The sequence below is a fragment of the Panthera onca genome, chromosome E2, assembly GCF_046562875.1.
Source record: "Panthera onca isolate mPanOnc1 chromosome E2, mPanOnc1 haplotype 2, whole genome shotgun sequence".
Lineage (NCBI taxonomy): Eukaryota > Metazoa > Chordata > Mammalia > Carnivora > Felidae > Panthera > Panthera onca.
Window position 1 is genome coordinate 20,367,384 of NC_138353.1, and position 17,935 is coordinate 20,385,318.

General features: G+C 44.1%; 1 protein-coding gene across 5 annotated transcripts in view; it reads right to left on the reverse strand.

The window, feature by feature from the left end:
- Positions 1-2,413: 2,413 nt before the first annotated feature.
- The window catches only part of DPY19L3 (dpy-19 like C-mannosyltransferase 3), a 77,374-nt gene continuing 61,852 nt past the window's right edge, over positions 2,414-17,935 (reverse strand). For all 5 annotated transcript variants that reach the window (XM_060650883.3, XM_060650882.3, XM_060650881.3 and 2 more), the window contains 4 exons: positions 17,344-17,426; positions 8,800-8,932; positions 6,169-6,327; positions 2,414-4,538 (listed from right to left, as the gene is read on the reverse strand). In XM_060650883.3, the coding sequence (XP_060506866.1) occupies positions 4,377-4,538; positions 6,169-6,327; positions 8,800-8,932; positions 17,344-17,426 (537 nt within the window). In that variant the 3' untranslated portion in view covers positions 2,414-4,376. The remainder of the gene's footprint in view (positions 4,539-6,168; positions 6,328-8,799; positions 8,933-17,343; positions 17,427-17,935) is intronic.

Genomic DNA, 17,935 nt, shown 5'->3' on the forward strand with positions numbered 1-17,935 from the left:
TATAAAGCAAATGGCTAAGTATTAAATTAGATGAAAAGGTTTGAGATGAGTTTCAGATACCGCTTTTGAAAGAAGAGGCGAGAGAAACAGCATTTCGACTGCTGCGTGCCTGGTGTCACGTGCCAACATTACACTTGCTCCGTTGACTCGGATCCTGAGTCTCTCACTTATCTATACCGTTGGTAGCACTTCCGGTGCTAGAGGCCATTCCCACGGGGTGTACTCAATAGCTTAAGAGCTTTCTAAGAGTCAGCACAGAGTATTTGAGGCCCCACTGACAGTTTCTTCTATTTGGAAGTGTACTGGCCTCTCTAATTTGTTTGGAATTTCAGTATCTGCTCTGGACAATGTAACAGTCAAGCACATTTGTTGTCTATAAACTCTGACCAAAATGGACTACCACCAATCTTCCCGAATTACTAAAGATTGACAATTTAATCAAGAAGTACACGTGATTCAAAAATGAAAACAAACAGCATTTATCTCTTTGAGGATAAATTCTGCTGACAGCAGCCTTCTCTTTAGAAATCTAAACTATAACCCTGAGGTTCAAGTAAAACAAGTAAGCAGCTATGAAACCAAATTCCATGAAAAAATAAACTCCTTCCACATTAGCAAGTCCAGTCGAGACCTTGCCACATCGTCCAGTGACTAGACTCCATTTAGCATATATTTAATACACTTCAATAAGCTGGTTCCTTGGTTTCTGACCTTCAAAGAAAGGAAAAACACTCATCTTGTGTATTTTAAAAGAGCTTTATTTAGTATATAATCTCCGTACAACTCAGTACAACAAATTATAAAGGCTCTTTGTAAGATTTTACCCTTAGGATGTTAAATACAGAAAATCAATTGCCACAACACAGCAAGACACTCTCATCTTAAAAGCTTTTTTCCATCAGCAGATAAGCACTCTCTTCTAGGCCAAAAGGTTGTCATATATAAAGCCTTTGGGAGAATACTAACCAACATACGTGATCTGAGAACATTTTAATATCTTCCTAACAATCCCAAGGTTTGAATGAAATTTAAAAAAAAATGGAATATTTCTACGTTAACTCAGGGAGGTTTTGGCCAAAGATGAGCTAAAACTGGTACATCTTAAACTAAGTTCATATGGAATCAGAATAAACATTTTTAGTTAATCATGAAGTAAAGATGCAGACTGGATGAAATATTACGCATGTCTTTGCCATCTGGCGGCACCTGCCCCAAACACACACACACACACACGCACACACGCACATCTGGTTGACCTCACAAAGTTCAAGAAAATCATCTTTAAGTGGACAACAAATGGCCTAGATAAACACCTAATTATGCTTCTGGCTAATATATCTGAAATTAATCCCTATTTTTTAAGTCTGTAATAAAAGTGACTGTAACCTTTCAACTATAGTAGAATCTCTGTTAGCCACTGTGATCAGGATCAGTCATTTAATGAAGTAAGTAGATTTATGCAGGGAATCATCATTTTAAATGTGTAATTGTCCACTCATTTACTAACCTTCTGCTGGGAAGCCAAGGCCTTTCCTTTGCAATAGGGGTTCAACGACTGCAGCTCTATTCTTGAATAAATCACACCAATACGATTTGGGTACATTTAACACCTTCTGATCAGTCTAGATATTTTTAAAGGTGGAATAAGTACTTAAATCGATAAAGCAACCTAAGCTTAGAAATGTCCTTGAATTTTACGTTTTCCCAATATTTTATAATTTTTCCAACCATGCCTAATGTATTTAAAAGCAATTTTGACTAGCAACTCAACTTTTATCAAATCTTACCAAAGCATTCAAGTTAAATTTCACAGAAATAACCCTTTCTTTTCCACACCCGTATCTCCTAGGTTTGTGTTGAACTGTGTACTCACAGCAGGAAGTAGAACTTGCAGAGAAGCTGCGTACGGGCACAGAGCTCACGGGATGGAGCACATGCCGTGGGCGGACACTGGGCAGCAGCCTGGGCAGTCAGCTTACAGGAGGGATGGAGTCCGTCGGGGAGTCCGGTGAGTCACGTTAAGTAGAGGATGATTAAGAGCACTTATTGTACGTAGACGTTCTTCCGAATGCTAACTCCGAAGCAAGATCAAGTGGTTATTCTACCCATGAAAACCAGCCACAGTATGAGGCTATTACCAAATATTAACAGAGCCACTGAGATCTGCACGGCGGGGAGCGAGGACGGCCCCAGGTGACGTGCTTTGGCCTGGTAGAGAGCCAGGAGTCAGTCACTTTTCCTCTTTCCTCCCGTGGACTCCAACGAGAAGGTCATAAAAGAGACAACTGATGAGCACTAAGAAGATTTAACATGATTTGTTGGCAGATTTGGTCATCAGGACATAAAAATGTCAACTCTACAAGGTCACAGTGTCTTGGAAAGAGCATATGTATGGATTCTGTCTTGCAAGACCTTTTTTTTTTTTTTTTTTGGCACTTTATTTTTTTTCACAGAAGACTGAACACTATGTTTTGGCAACAATGGCACGTAGACTGTGAGAAAAAGATTACTGTGTGCCATCACGGCGGTGAGGAGAAGCATAAAAATTGAAGTACGTGTTTCTTATACTGAAACTGCACATACCCAAATGCTTAGATGAACGCATATAGAAACATTTAAAATAAAACTGAAACATATCTGGAAGGTAACAGAGGACTTTAAAAACAAAACTACATAGTCTAACATGTACCTTACATGTGCTTCCTTTCAATTAAGAGTAAGGCACTCGCTGAAGGATGTACTGACCCATGCTGTCAGCCACACCGGGCATGCATCATTACTGGCTTAATTAAAGTTTTAGTACTGATTAAAGTGTTTTTTTATTGTATTATCCTAAACTGCAGTGGTCTCCAACCTTATTAAGGGATACAGGAAAGACATAATTCAGGAGTTTCAGCTGCATAATTTAGTAACCCAGCCAGTGTCATTTTTTTTATTTAAATAAGTTTTGATTAAAAAAGCTGAGTATCCTTGAGTCCAACATGACAGTGTAAAATTTCTTTTTGAATACTGTTTAATAATAGTAACTCAATAGAACATCATTTAAACATGCGATAGATCTATCTTGATGCCGAGGGTAATTTACTTCAATACAACTGCAAGGAGAAACCTTTAAATCATTTCCAACTGGCAAGTACAGGGGAGAAAGTTAATTTCATTAGCCATCTTGATTTAATTAAACATGCAATATGCTTTTATCAGCAACTTTTACATGTCCCCATCATTAGAAATTAATTATAAAAGCAATTATCAAAAAATTTTTGAACAGGTATACATAATCTCTTTGTTGTTTACAAATAAGCATGACTTAGAGGCACTTGGTTACCTTTGAGTAAGAAAAAGAATCACACTACCTGGGCCCTCACAGCAAGATTGGAGACCACAAATCAAATTTGGTATGAAAATGCTCTCTGCCAAAAATATTGTATTAGTGAATTAGTTAAGATATAACCTTTTAAAAATATTCAGACTTTGCAAGGTTCTATGCTGTAAAAAATACAAAGGCTAAAAACAAAAAGTTTACAAAATTTTGCAAACCCAGTAAATTTAAATGAGTAAGAAATGAAGAAAAATTTTCTTACTTGCAGGATAGGTTAAGTAGTATCAAGAGGTTTTAAAATAACACTAAACAGTAACAAATTCTGCTTGGCTACGTAACATTTTTGCTCCTTTAAGGACTTACAATAAGGAATTTGCCACACTTTTCTGTATCCGGCATTAAAACATGCACCCACATGCGCATACAGACACAGACAGACACACACAGACAGGATGCATACGCTGAAGTGCGAAACATTACATTTCAGACATGGCACAACACAAGGTTTTAGGTATATATACAAAGACCCAACGTGATTAAAAAAAAATATTAAAAGCATGACAGTCGGAAAACATTATAAAAGTTTTTAGGTGAAACAGGGCGATCGAGGGCTTTTAAAAACCCACCAGGTGTTCTTTGCTAGGGAAACGACATTAAAGAATTGCGTTATGCATCCCCTTGATTCAATTCAATCGTAGCTGTCTGAAGTCAATCAGCTCAGTCAAATCCTGAAGAGCCTCTTGATTTCCAACAAGAGGGGTGTCTGTCCAGGCTCCCGTGGAACACTTCCTGTTCTCCCCACCAGCAAAACTTCCAGACCACTCTTAGAAAGTGGAGAATGTTTAGGCTACAGAACATTAATGAAACAAGATAAAAAAGACTGAAGCTTGTGTGAGATACTTCCCAGGACGGTAACGCTTGTGTAAACATCCCTACAACTTACTTATATCACAGCTTTGTGGTACAGGCTACCTAACGACAGATGAAATGTTACCTGTTGAGTTTCATTAGGATGGAGTTTCACGTATCAAAAATAGAGATTGACCGAAGAGCTCGGCTACTTGTTTCTAGAGAGCTTGTAAACATGGAACGTTTTGTTCTGGAACACTCTGGTGAAGTATGCCGTGTAGGGCGGCAGGTTTCTCTTTATCTCTTCGCAGAAGCGAGGGTGGCCCGCGAGTTTCAAATCAGGATCGTTCTCTCCTGGGCCATCCATCATCTAAAGCCAAAACAAAACCGAATACAATTTGGGAAAAAAATAATTATATTGACAAGAGAAGAAGGAACAGGTGACGGGGCTCCTCTGAGAGTGGTACGTTAGGTGAGCGTAAATCGTCCAATTTCAATGTCAGTGGCTGCTTCGAGACGATCTGGCCCACCTCTTTCCCCTGCGGAAGTGTAAACCACAGCTGGAGAGGGGAGTTCTGCCACAGGAGCATCCCCTCTAATGGCAAAGCCAGAAGCAGAACTTGGGTCCCCTTGTTCTTAGGAATGTAACACGCTGTGGCTCTCACAAGAATACAAAACTGAGAAGAATGACTATGACCAGAGGAAATCCTCCAACTCAGTAGGTGGCCTCGTTAGAAAAAGTTACACACAAATCAAGATTTAAATGTGCGTCTTTAGTCTTTACCTCCTGTGAATTCAAGATGGTTAGGGACAGTTACTTTCCTCCGGCAAAAATCTGAATCTCCTGTTTGTCCCCGCCACCCCCCGCCAAGCTTTACCGAGGCATAGCTGACAGACAAAACTGTATATATTCATGATGATCTGATACACATGGACATGGTCAAATGATCACCACCATCAAGTTAATTAAAACATCCATGTTCCGGGGCGCCTGGGTGGCTTGGTCGGTTAAGCGTCCGACTTCGGCTCAGGTCATGATCTCATGGGCCGTGAGTTCGAGCCCCGCGTTGGGCTCTGTGCTGACAGCTCGGAGCCTGGAGCCTGTTTCAGATTCTGTGTCTCCCTCTCTCTCTGCCCCTCCCCTGTTCATGCTCTGTCTCTCTCTGTCTCAAAAATAAATAAGCGTTTAAAAAAAAAAAAATTAAAAAAAAAATTCATGTTCCTTAAAGGAACAAACCTGCAGTTACAAGGTGAATGAGTTCTGAGGCCCGACTGTACAGCATGGGGAGAACAGTCAATAATACCACAGACTTGAGATTTGCTGAGAGAGGAGATCTTAAGTGTCCTGAATCTCAAAATCTGCACAGTCAAGTTTTTCTTCCCTCACTTGTTTCTTAAATATCTATCAGCTTTTATACCAAATAATTACAGCACCTCTACAGGGTGAAAAGCTTCTGCTTGTGCTAATCTGAGGCCTGGCATAGGTCCGAGAACATTTTTCTCAGAAGGCTGGAGGGAGCAATAGCTTGTTCTTCTGCTCTGGAAGACTTGGCCGCAGAAAGCCATCTTGGTGGCATGGTGCCAGTGGGCAAAGGGGACACTGGCGGGAGCGGTGCCTGGAAGGGGAGATGGGGGCCCTGCTGTCACGGTCATATTCACGTGCCAGCCAAAACAATGCTCTGGGGCAGTGGTGTTAAGAGGGTTCTGCTTTTAACGGCAAAACCTTTAAAAATGAGTTTTATACATAGCCTCATGATACGAATCAGCTAAAGACAGAGTTGTTCTATTTAACGAGAAGTTGGGGTCTGAACCCCCCTATCTGTCCCCTGGCCCGGCCCGCACGGCTGTCACTGATGCGCCAGAGCCGGGAATTGTGTGGGATGCTGTGAAGATGGTGAGCTGATTCCCGACATCATTCTCTAACGTACAGAGAGTGAGACTGGACCCCACCCCCCCCCAACACTCCGGGAGCCCCGCACGGGGTGAGGGGACACGCTTACGTGCCCGTTGGCGATGTCCAGCAGGTCCCGCAGCCGGCAGCCCCGCTGGTGTCTTCGCTCGTAGCAGATGCTGTCTTCCAGGATGACATAGTCAGCGCCGAAGGACCTCAGGAGGGCGTGCACGTCCTCCGGAGACCTCTTTGCGTAGATCTGATAAACCTGCGAAACGAGATGAGAGTGGAATAGCGAAAAATAGCACCCAACTGCCAGGAAGTCAGTGGACGACTATCTACTAAGGTGACGTCCCACAGGGGTTATGGCTAAGACCCGACACCCAGCTCCCCGACCTCTTCCCGTGCAGGCCACTCCCTCATCCGCAGTCCTGGGTTGTGTGGGGGAAATTCCCAAAAGAATGCAAGTCACAATCACTCAGCTTTGGGAAGAAGAGAGTGAGTCATGCTAAATACATTGGGCTTTAGACACCAAACAGATCTGGATTTAGAATGTATTGTTGGGAGCTATGTATCCGTAGATGCCTGTTCTAAGGATGCTTCCCTGAGGTAAATAAACAGTGGAGTAAAGAAGACACAATCTCTACGTTTAAAAAGGGGTTCTTTGCACGAAAAGGTCCATCAGGCATGACGGTACAGCTTGGGGGCACCTCTACTTGTAAGGATCCTCAGCTTCTGACAATGGCGGTTGGAGAAGAGCACCGCCATAGGGTCCTCGGTGCTAGGCTGCCCCCGGCTTGACCAGGAGACCCCGTGCTTCGCTCTCACGCTTCCTGGGGCACGAACAACCTGCAGCACCAGTGGCAGTTCAGTGGGAGGCGCCTCCTCCCTGTTCATCACCAGCGTCACATACCTTAAGTGACTGCAGAGTGTGTGTGTGTGTGTGTGTGTGTGCACGCGTGTGCATGTGGGCGGGGGGATGGACAGGGGTGCTGACTCCTTCCCTGCACACTGATGTCTAATGACGCGTTTCTGACCAAAGAGACTGGGCCCTGAGGGCCAGCGTGCCTGTACTGATAGGTGAAATGCCAGGAAGTGGTCTCCTTCTGTGACTTGAAGCCAGAGGCCATCCTCGCTGTAGTTTAGCAGCGGCCTCACACCAAAGCCATTCCCAGGATTTGAAGGTCATGACTGAAGAAGGGCACCAGGACCTTAAGGATGTGTTTGGTTAGAGCACAAAACTCCGTCCCTAGACAAGGGCTGGATATCGGAGGGGGGGGGGCGAGGAGGAGCCCCCGTGTGCCTGACGTGTCCCTTCTGCACCTTCTGCCAAGTCTGAGCCGCACCAGCCACCTCCCGCCTGGACTCCGGTTCTGTGGAGCCGGTGCCCTCCCTGCTTCCTTCAGCTAAACTGGGGCGATCTCAGGTACTTGCACCAACTGAAAAATCCCCATTTTAGTAGGAATCTAGGTTCAGATGATTCTCATAAAAAACAGGGGACTTAGTAAAAAATCATTTGCTTTTAGGCTAGTTAAATCTCCTGCCAAAACAAGACTTTTCAGCAACTTTTCAGCCGCTAAGATTAAGAAATGACTGACATAAAACATTAAAAAGTTTGAGCCCACTGCTGGAGAGGACTGGGGGAAAGGGGTACCTCTCTGCACTGCTGACTGGAATGTATGTGGTATAATCTGTACAGAGGGCAACTTAGGACTATCTGTGTAGCTCAATTACAAATGCCTGTACTTTCTGTCCCACAAGTTCATCTCTAAGAATCTGATGTACAGACAAACACCTGTATTTGTGCACAGTGATACGCATACAAGTTTACCATTTGGAACATTGTTTACATCATTACAAAAGACAGGGAAACAACCTAAATGGTTAAATAAAATATGCTATGTCTGCATAACAAAATTTTTGTAGATTCAAAAATACAATGCTGTCAATAACAGATATGGGGGGGGTGGCGCCTGGTGGCTCAGTCAGTTGAGCATCCAACTCTCAATTTCGACTCAGGTTATGATCTCGTGGTCGTGAGATCAAGCTCTGTGCTGGGTTCTGCACTTAAGATTCTGTCTCTCCCTCTGCCCCTCTCTCCCACTCACGCTCACTCTCTAAAATATAAAATTTAAAAAAAAGGAAGTGACTAGTTAAAAAAAATAACTGCTATGGAATGAGCTGCGAAGTATATGAAATGCCAAAGAAACCAAGATTTAGTATGTTCTTTTGTAAAAGAGGGGGAAAGAATGTGAATACAGTGTGTGTACATTTGTATATGCACAAAATGCCTGTGGAAAGATACACAACAAAGCATTTGTCTCCTGTGAGGGGAGACAGTAGCTGGGAGAGGGTGGGATGTAGACTTTTCACTAAGTTCCCTTTTATTTTGAAATTTGAACTATGTAGCTATATTACCAACTAATACACACACACACACACACACACACACACACACACACAATGGTCCGTAAAACAAGTTACTAGCGTGTCTCTACTCCTTTTCTTTCCCTAATTCAAAAGCTCTGAGGGTTCTGTTCTTAAATGGTCTTTTCTGTACATCTCAAGCCGTTTCTCTTGTTATTTTAATCCAGAGGAATATATATGTTGCCTTTAATGGATGTGGGGGGCAGGGCAGACTCAGGAGATAAGGGCCTGTGGCCTTCGGGTCCGACTGCCCCTGACAACATACACACGACAGCAAGCCACTGCTGGCCCCCCAGAAGCCATGAGCCCTCACCGCTTTGGTCCGCTCTCTCAGGCTGTTGTCTTCGTAGTGCGGGTGGTTGGTTAAGGTCCTTCCTGTGCACAGCTTAACTCCGGCCAGCAACTGCATGCTCCCGGCAAACACGGCCTTTCTTGGGGTGTTGGAGCTAGAAGATTCAGAGTCTGAATTAACTCCACCGCTAAGATTTCCTCAAAGACAACAAGAAAATAACATCATGTTCCCAGAATCACCCAGCTGCGTCAGGAAGGGCTGAGACTTTGGGAAAAACACAGGAGGCTGCTTGACATTTGCCTTCAAACTGTTTCATGAAGCTTCTCCTGTCTGTTTTTGACAATGGTTGGGAAACTTCTAATTTACTGTTTTGATGGGTTTACCCTTATAATGAATGGGCTTAGGATGTGGGCATCTCCTGGCTCTAAGCCTTCTGGGCTAAATCCCATAATCCTCTCCCTCTCTTGCTCCAGAGGGTCAGATTCTGACAAAAAAGAACTTACAAGACTGTCATCCTGTTCTGTATTAAACTTAACTAAAGGGCTGCCTAGAGTAAAACAAATTATAAAGCCAGAAACTGCAGCTAATCACGAGTCAATTCCAACCGTTTTCATTTGAAACAAGAAAAAAGATCACAGATATTATGATAAATAGCTTTCCAGAAAAAAAAAAAAAAAAAAAAAAAACCAGAATCAGTAGAAACAAAAGAACACAGAAGATTTTGAAAAGGCAAATAATTTATTACTCAGTATGGGGACGTACACTGTTTCTGATGTGGAAACACAAGCATTTCCCATACTCCTCTCCTTGGCCCTGATTATGAAAGTCTGAGGAATCTGGAGGAATACGGGCACTCTCGTATCATTAAATCATGACCCTGCTAAGTGCCACCAAGCTGCGATTCCCTGCCTCCCTGTGGGGTGTGATGGACACTGACAGAGGATCAAGGAAAGAGTCCCTGATTCCAGTGAACTCCTTTTTCCTTTTCCCCCTGAAAGAAAAGAATCTTAGTGGTTGATTTTAATTCCCTTCCATTTTTTGGAGTGTCTTGCAAATCAACGAGGTGTCAGTTCCCCGGGACGACCCCGAGCGCCTTTGTGCAGACTGCTCAGCACACTGCTTCCTGCGGGGGCCACTGGGGGCCCCGCGAGCCCTGCCCGTGCTAAGAAAAGAGCAGCCTGAGCTTGCCAGGGGGAGGTAAAGGACGCAGATAATTTCGAGAAGAAGTCTCACTGAAATTATTAAAACTCGAAATACTCTAGAGAAAGACAGAGCAGGCTGTTCTCCTTGCGTTTTGGGAGATCAGGGCAGAAACTTACCCTGGTGCTAAGTTTCTAAGAGAAGCCGCCATCATATTCCCGCATCACGTGCGGATGTTCTATTTCCTTCAGTGCAATGCTAAGACCAGAGTGTGAACGCCATCTGACAAAGGCCTTACGGTACATCCTACAGTTCAAGTTGTAACGCTCACAACTTACTTGAAGAACTCAGATTTTCTACCAATGACCCTCTCACTTGGATTTCAGTGGGCTTTCTCAAGTGACAAGACGTGGACAGAAGGACGATGGGCAACAGGAACGACGTGTGACCTGCGTCCTCCCTTATGGACGCCAGAGGCTAGAGTGTGGACTAGCACAGAACCAGGTTTTCAGTGAGCCTGACTGCTGGGTGGGTGGTCATCGTTCCAACAAGCAGACCCAAGAGTGCAAGAACAAACGAATGTTTGCCCTGTCCCCTTGAGCTGGCGATTTACAGGGAACTCTGGACTTCTGTCCCATGTGGTGGGTGGGACAGGCGGGTTTCAATGACAACATGTGAAGGTGTAGCATTCCTTAGTGGGAGATTCTACAAATATTTAGTTTAATTCAACTGACACTTACTAAGCACTTAGTCTGGGCCGCCTACCCTGAGCCACCCTCATCACCGCGCGCCAGACTTGCAAAAGAGTCCCTAATGGAAACAAACCATAAGACACTCCTAACAATGGGGAACAAACCGAGGGGTGCTCGAGAACAAACCGAGGGAGGTGGCTGGGGGACGGGCTAGATGGGTGATGGACATCAAGGAGGGCACTTGTGATGAGCACTGGGTGTTGTGAGTGATGAATCACTGAATTCTACTCCTGAAACCAATAGCAATACTGAAACCAATACCGATACGGATTTAAATGAAAATTTAAAAAGAAAAAGGGCATCTGGATGGCTCAGTGGGTTAAATGTCCAACTCTTGGTTTCGGCTCAGGCCATGCTCTCAGTTTGTGAGTTCAAGCCCCACATCAGGCTCTGTGCTAACAGCACAAAGCCTGCTTGGGATTCTCTCTCTCTCTTTTTCTCCCTCAAAATAAATAAATAAACTAAAAAAAAAACAAGAAAAAAAAAAGAAAAAATAATGGAAAACTTAAAAAAAAAAAAAAAGAATTGCTAAAGAATAAGTATGGACAAATATTAATTAAAGAAAAGTGTCATCATTTTCCCAAGCCAGTCTTCTTTTCTTTTGTATACTCTTAACTGGCTTAAACCATTCCACCACAATAAATAATATAATCATATCCCATATTAAATAATGCCCAAAAGTGGCTGTCTCTGGGGCCTCTGAACTGAAGATACGAAGTCTGGTCTCCACGTCTGGCAGAGCACAGGGTAGAGGCGAGGGCGAGCTGTGGGTGAGCTGTCCTGGCTTACAGTCTTACTGCCTAAAGAGTGCCCAACTGGTCTTTGTACACAGATGACAAATCTGGCCGCTGAGCTGATAACATCCATCCAGATCTCGAGACTGTCTTAACATCCCCGTTTCGAATTAGAACAGGAGCCAGCGTCAGGGAGATGCACAGAGCTGTTTCTAGTATATATTTTATAACTGTGGCAGACACAGATGAGTGATCTAGGACTGATCTCTTATCTATTCATGGCTAATGACCCAGGTTTCATCTCCCTTCCTAGACTATAATCGTACTACTTGGATGAATTACATAGTTCTCAAAGGTTTAAAATGTCCAAAGTCCTGAACTGCTTGCTGGGAAGCTACAAAGCTATTCTTTATTCAGTCAAAATCTATTGCTGCGGGCCTACTGTGTGCTGGGCTGGCAAACGTGGTATGATGGTAACCTGGCTTCAAGAAGCCTTCTAGCTAATAAGCTAATAGAGCCAGACTCAGCTCCCACTATAGGCAGACACTTCCATATAAACCAGTCATTAGTCTAACACATATTTACTAGTGCTCTCTGTGGGCCTTGGGCGATCCTGGGAACGAAACACAACAGACTTGGCTCACCCTGGCAAATCCCGCCTCTCCCCACTGGGTGCTCAGGGAGCACTGGAGCGCCCCGCCCCCACAGCGGTGCAGCCACGTGCCGCAGGACTGCTCAGAGGCACGGAGAGAAAAATGAACTAAACCACATTCTTCTGTGATGTGTGTGTTTTTTTTTAAACGTTTATTTATTTTTGAGACAGAGAGAGACAGAGCATGAACGGGGGAGGGTCGGAGAGAGAGAGGGAGACACAGAATCGGAAACAGGCTTCAGGCTCTGAGCTGTCAGCACAGAGCCCGATGAGGGGCTTGAACTCACGAACCACGAGATCATGACCTGAGCCGAAGTCGGACGCTTAACTGACCGAGCCACCCAGGCGCCCCTTCTGTGATGTGTTTTAAGTTTGGCCTCATTAGCAAAGAGTCAGAAAGTTTAAAAGTAAAGTAATCTGTCTCAGCCGCTGGCACAACAATCCTGTGGCCTGTTAGCAGTCTTTCCTTGGTTTTATTTATTTTTTTTAAACTTTAAAAATTTGTTTATTATTGAGAAACAGAGAGAGACAGAGCATGAACATGGGAGGGGCAAAGAGAAGGGGGGAGACAGAATCTGAAGCAAGCTCTAGGCTCTGAGCCGTCAGCACAGACCCCGACGCGGGGCTCGAACTCACAAACTGCAAGATCACGACCTGAACCAAAGTCGGGCGCTCAACCGACTGAGCCACTCAGGCACCCCCTTGGTTTTACTTTAAAGCAGCAAATACAAGTACCCCAATGCCTATAAAATGAACTAGAAGTAATACTTCCTTGAAAACCAGGGACTTCCGAGCATAGCAGAAACGATGTTTATTTGCTCTCTTCTAGTGACTTGGTTTCATAAGCTAGCCCCATTGCAAACCTGGGACATTTCACATTTTAAAGATTCAAGTTTACCCATGAAGCCAATGCAAAGCAAAACAAACAAGCAAAGTGGAACAAAAGGAAAAACAATCACACGTTTTCTGAACTTTAAAAACCTAGCTAGCTTCACCATGGTTTATATTTTCTGTGGTGAACTCAGCAGGCAAAGGGAAAAGGCATTTTTTTGTCCTTAACTTAAAATATGCAGTATGACAGGTGTAATGCTGGGTATTCTGCCTTCACAGATACTTCTGCTGACACAGTCTGTGGTCTGTGTCTAAAACAGCTAATGTGCTTTTAACCACTGAATGACACTTCTCTATTATAGAAAAACAAAGCAATTTTTACCAATGTTTGAACAAATGATGTATAAAATGAAAGGATAATTTGTTTTTATAGCCCTCTGCCAAGCTCTATAGCGGGCTGCCCAACCTGCAAACAATTTATTCTGCAAGAAATGTCACTAAATAATGACAAGGACTCACAGGTCAAACGGATTTACATTACATAATTTAAATGTCATTCCGGGAAGACCTGATGGCATTTTGAACAAATAATCTCATTTACTTTTGAAGCTCTAAGCTTCAACAAGTTAATTACTGTTGAACTAATGGGTAAACTGAGCATTAGAATATAATGTGCGAACATTTGCTTTATCTACCCCTCAAAAATTTATAGAATTATGCAAATACCACAAAATGATTCATTAAATATAAAAGAGGCTTATAGGCATTTAAGGTCTCAACTTAACCTTCATCATACTTAAGATACACAGTAATTCTTTCTGCTTTGATAAAATGCTAAGGAAGTGTGGTCCATTTTCTCAGTCCCATTGAGAATATATTGCACATGCAGGCTTCATCACTGAAAAGGGACTACCGTTAGTGAAAAATCTTCTAAAGCCCCATGGTTAAAATGTCACATCTCAGAATATTCAAATCTGCGGGAGTGTCTTCATTGCACAACGTCAAAGAAGAATTTCAGGAACAAGAATGAAACACTTACGGGTCACAAAGGAACGAGGTCTGAAGCACCACGGCCGTGGCGTTTGGCCTCGTGGAAGTAAAAGTGCTTCCTAGTCACACACACGGCACAGCAAGTACCACCTGGGTCTTGCCGAAAGAGCTGCTAGAAACTAAAATCAATCAATCAATCAATCAATCAATCAATCAATCGTGTTTTTAATCTCTGCGTTTGGGAGACCCTCAATCTGCTGGGAAGCGAGCATGCGGCAGTGAGTGCCGTGCGGAGGGCAGGCGGCCAGGGGAGCACACAGGCCGGCCCCGAGGAAGGATCGGGGTATAAGCGGCCTCCTGGTTCTCCCAGGGAAGATTCTGGGGCTGACTTCAACACAATGTCCTCACTGATTAACGAGGGATCGACTCTCAAAGTTCTATTAGTTTTCTACTTACAGTGAAATCTCGAAGGAACTAAAGAGAGGACATTTCTATTACTAATATAAAAAAGTTTTCAGTTGAAACCTGATAAGGCTCTAAAAACCTTAAACTGGAGTCAACAGTAAGAATGTGGAAAACAGGCATGAAGACAGCAGTGCTGAGATGAGACTCAACTCTAGCGGAGAGGTGGTGAGAGTGGGCGGCCACGTGATGTCCTATGTGTCGTTGGTGCTCAGTAAGTATCTGTTAAATCGTATCAGTAAGTTCAAGTTCAGATATAACTTTACACATTAAGGTGTTAGACAGTCTCTCAGAAACCGAATCCCTTCAGAACGGCCCCTCTCCTATTAATATGCGGTGTCCTAAAGCCATGCCCTTTATCTTCCCCGGAGGCTGTCTGGTCAGCCAATAAAGGGTCATAACCGAGCCCCTCCAGAAGAGGAGGAAATAACTAACTCCTGCTGAGATGGAATCTTTCGATTCATCCTCCAAGCCCGAGAAGCCCAAGTGAATAGTCGGCCAGCCCTGATCTCCAAACGGAGGCCCAGTGTCCCGGAGCACAACGGTGATGCGTAAGGCAGGCGTGTGGTTTGCCCCAGCATCAAGTATACAGAACAGAGACCGGGACGTGCTGGGTAGGCTTCTTCTCAACACTTCACAGAGGAGGGGCCCTGTGCCATCACGGAGGGTCACTTGAGGTGTCCCCGAGGGTTCCTGTAGGTCACGGCTTCTCATCCCGACTCGTCCCGCAGCCGTCCTGTGACGGAAGCTACATCCCGCCCCGTACGCGCTGCCATGACCTCCCTGACGAAAGACGGACGTGGCGCCCCTGTGCCGGCTGTCCCGAGAACAGCAGCAGACGACGTGGGAAGAAGGGGGCCGAGTCCCTGCCGGAGCTCTGCCGGCTGCCCTCAGACAACTTCAGACCGACTCCCAGGTACAGTCCATGCCATCCTTCGGCCACAGCCTGCTTCCAGCACAGCTCAGACCTGCTAGTGTCCCGGGCACAGGTGACTCATCAGAGTAGTAAAATGGAAGCGGAAGGTCACATGTTACGTTTCAGAAACAGAAGAAATCAAGGCGAGTTCAAAGAATATGAAGTGTGTTTTCCCTTGTGTTTGGAACCGAAGGCTACAGACCAGAGCTGATTTCAATGTTGATTTCAACAAATACATTTTGCGTCTAACTAGACCCAATTTTGGCATATATTCATCATCACTTAAGCTTATTTCACAAACATGCCCAGCAGCTATTTTTACAAAAACGATAATTAAGATTTGAAGAATTTTAAGGGAAAACGAGCAAGATTAGATCACAATGGGGCCAATATTTTGGAACAATACAAAGCTTTCCAGTTGCTGAGGATTTTTTAAAAAGTAGAAAGAACGTGTTTCCATACGGGGAGAGGACCATGTTAGTAGGAGGATGATAAAGTAAGGAACAAAGATCGCTTTCGCAAAGGAGAGAAGTAACAGACTAACAGACTGTCTTCTTTGCACTCGGAATATAACCTCTCGTCTGCCATCTCTCAGAACCAGAAATGTCACTGTAAGTAATCTTGCCTGAGGACAAGCACGGAGACACAGGCACTGTAGTAAGCGCAGCAGCCTGACACTGCCACGGACCGCCTGGCCTCCGCCAGGACACGTTCTTACCGAGGCTCCATTCATTCCCCAGGGACCAGGGAGCGGAGGCGGGCTGCTCACAGGAATGACCGAGGCAGGCCCGCCAGCTTCAGGGCTCTACCAGGAGGGGGCGCCCTGCACTCTTCCGATCAATAGTGTGACTTTGAAACCAGAACACCACCAGCCTCACCTTCACAGGTACGTGCCATAAATTTCCGGGTGACTATAGTTAATGCAAAAGTAATTAGCTTTTCTTTACACGAATAACCCTCTTTTCCCATACACAATAAATACGGAAGGAATTATTTACTCTATAATTGTCTGCCGTGATTTAAAGTTAAATAAATAAAGACAAAGCACTGCTTAGTAATCTCAGCACTGGAAGTACATGAAAAATTATACTCACTGCATCTAGTCAAAGCCAGTCCGACACTGGGACCAAAGCCACATATATATTTTAGACATAAATCTCTATAAAATCCACGTATTGCACTCAAGAGACCGAAGCTATCAAACGTTTACCATCTCTTAATACACAAGCGGTGCTAAACTGTACTGGTTAGTAAACATTAGTCATGAGCAAGTGCCAATATGGCTACTAAAACCCTAAGTGATGGAGACGATACCGCCGATGCCTTCAGAATATGTCACACAAGATTTGCGACGTCTATTTACATGTGAATAATCACACTGCTGCTTTTTGGTTACAAAGCAGGGAAATGCAGTACTACAGGGCACAGGAATGCTGCTCTGGGTAACAAAGTTTATTTCCGGTGGGAGGCAGGTTCCATTAACAAAGCTTTCGAACACATGACTTTCACGCTGACACTGAGTGCTGGGGCAAAGCAACAGAACGCAGGCAACAGTAGGCACCAAGAGAATGCTAAACGGGACGATGTTCAAGAGAGAAAGAGTCTGGATTTTTAGTTTTCTTTAGGCCTGGGCTCGGGCAGTGTGCTTTGTTGAAATCAAATGTGCACGCAGCTAGTAGGACTCCGTCGTTTACGGTATAACTTTTCAATGATTAACAAGGAAAGAATACTTTCATGTGTCAGCAGTAACAGAAAATCTGAATGGTACCAAAATGGAAGACACGCTAAAGGTAAAATTGGCCTAGACTACGAAGCTTCCTTTCCACTGCTGCCAGTGGCCTGGGGAGCATCCTCCAGCTCTGACTTCCTCTCCTTACAGGTATTGTCTCTTCTTCCGGAATTTGTGGTTACAGGGAATATTTCTTGAATGGGGAGAAATTATTTCCAAATATAGAGCTTTAAAGAAAAACTCGGAAATGAATGTATCTTCACAGTTAGATTTCAGAAAAAAAGAAAACACCAAATGAGGTCTATGGTGACTCTTAAAAGGCACTTTAAATTTTAAAGGTTAAAAAAAAATCCTCTTACTTAATCCAGTTCATCAGCTCCACTGTATCTGGATCATAGAATTCTCTCAACTCGGAGAGTTCATCCATCATTCCTGGCCAGAACTGAAATTAAAAACAAAACAAAACAAAAACAAAATCCACCCCCACACCCACAACTGTCACTAAGATTAAAACGAAAGGGGACAAACGGCATATAGCCTGTGAACTAAATAAACACGCAACCGCAGCATCTGAACGACTTCTCCGCGGCAGTGGACCCTCCTAGCAGAAGCCAGCCAAAGTCCGAAAAAGGTTCCCCGAGTTATTCTGAGCCAAAGCTAATCAGGGCTAGAGGGGTTGTCAACTTTTTACAATGAGCTTTTATTTTACTCTAATAAAAAACCTGTTGTATGTGGTGTTAGTATCTAGTGAAACATTCATTTGGATAGGACAGGAAATGGCAACCGCGAGAAGGTTCCCGGTATGTTAGAAAAATAGATCTTCCATCATGCAATCTACCCTTCGATGCGGAAGGTGCCCTTACAAGACAGCGCCACGTTAGAGCTGCAGAAACGCTCTGGGACAGAATCTCCTCTCATCCCCACAGTTACCCAGGGAGGAAGTGGACGCAA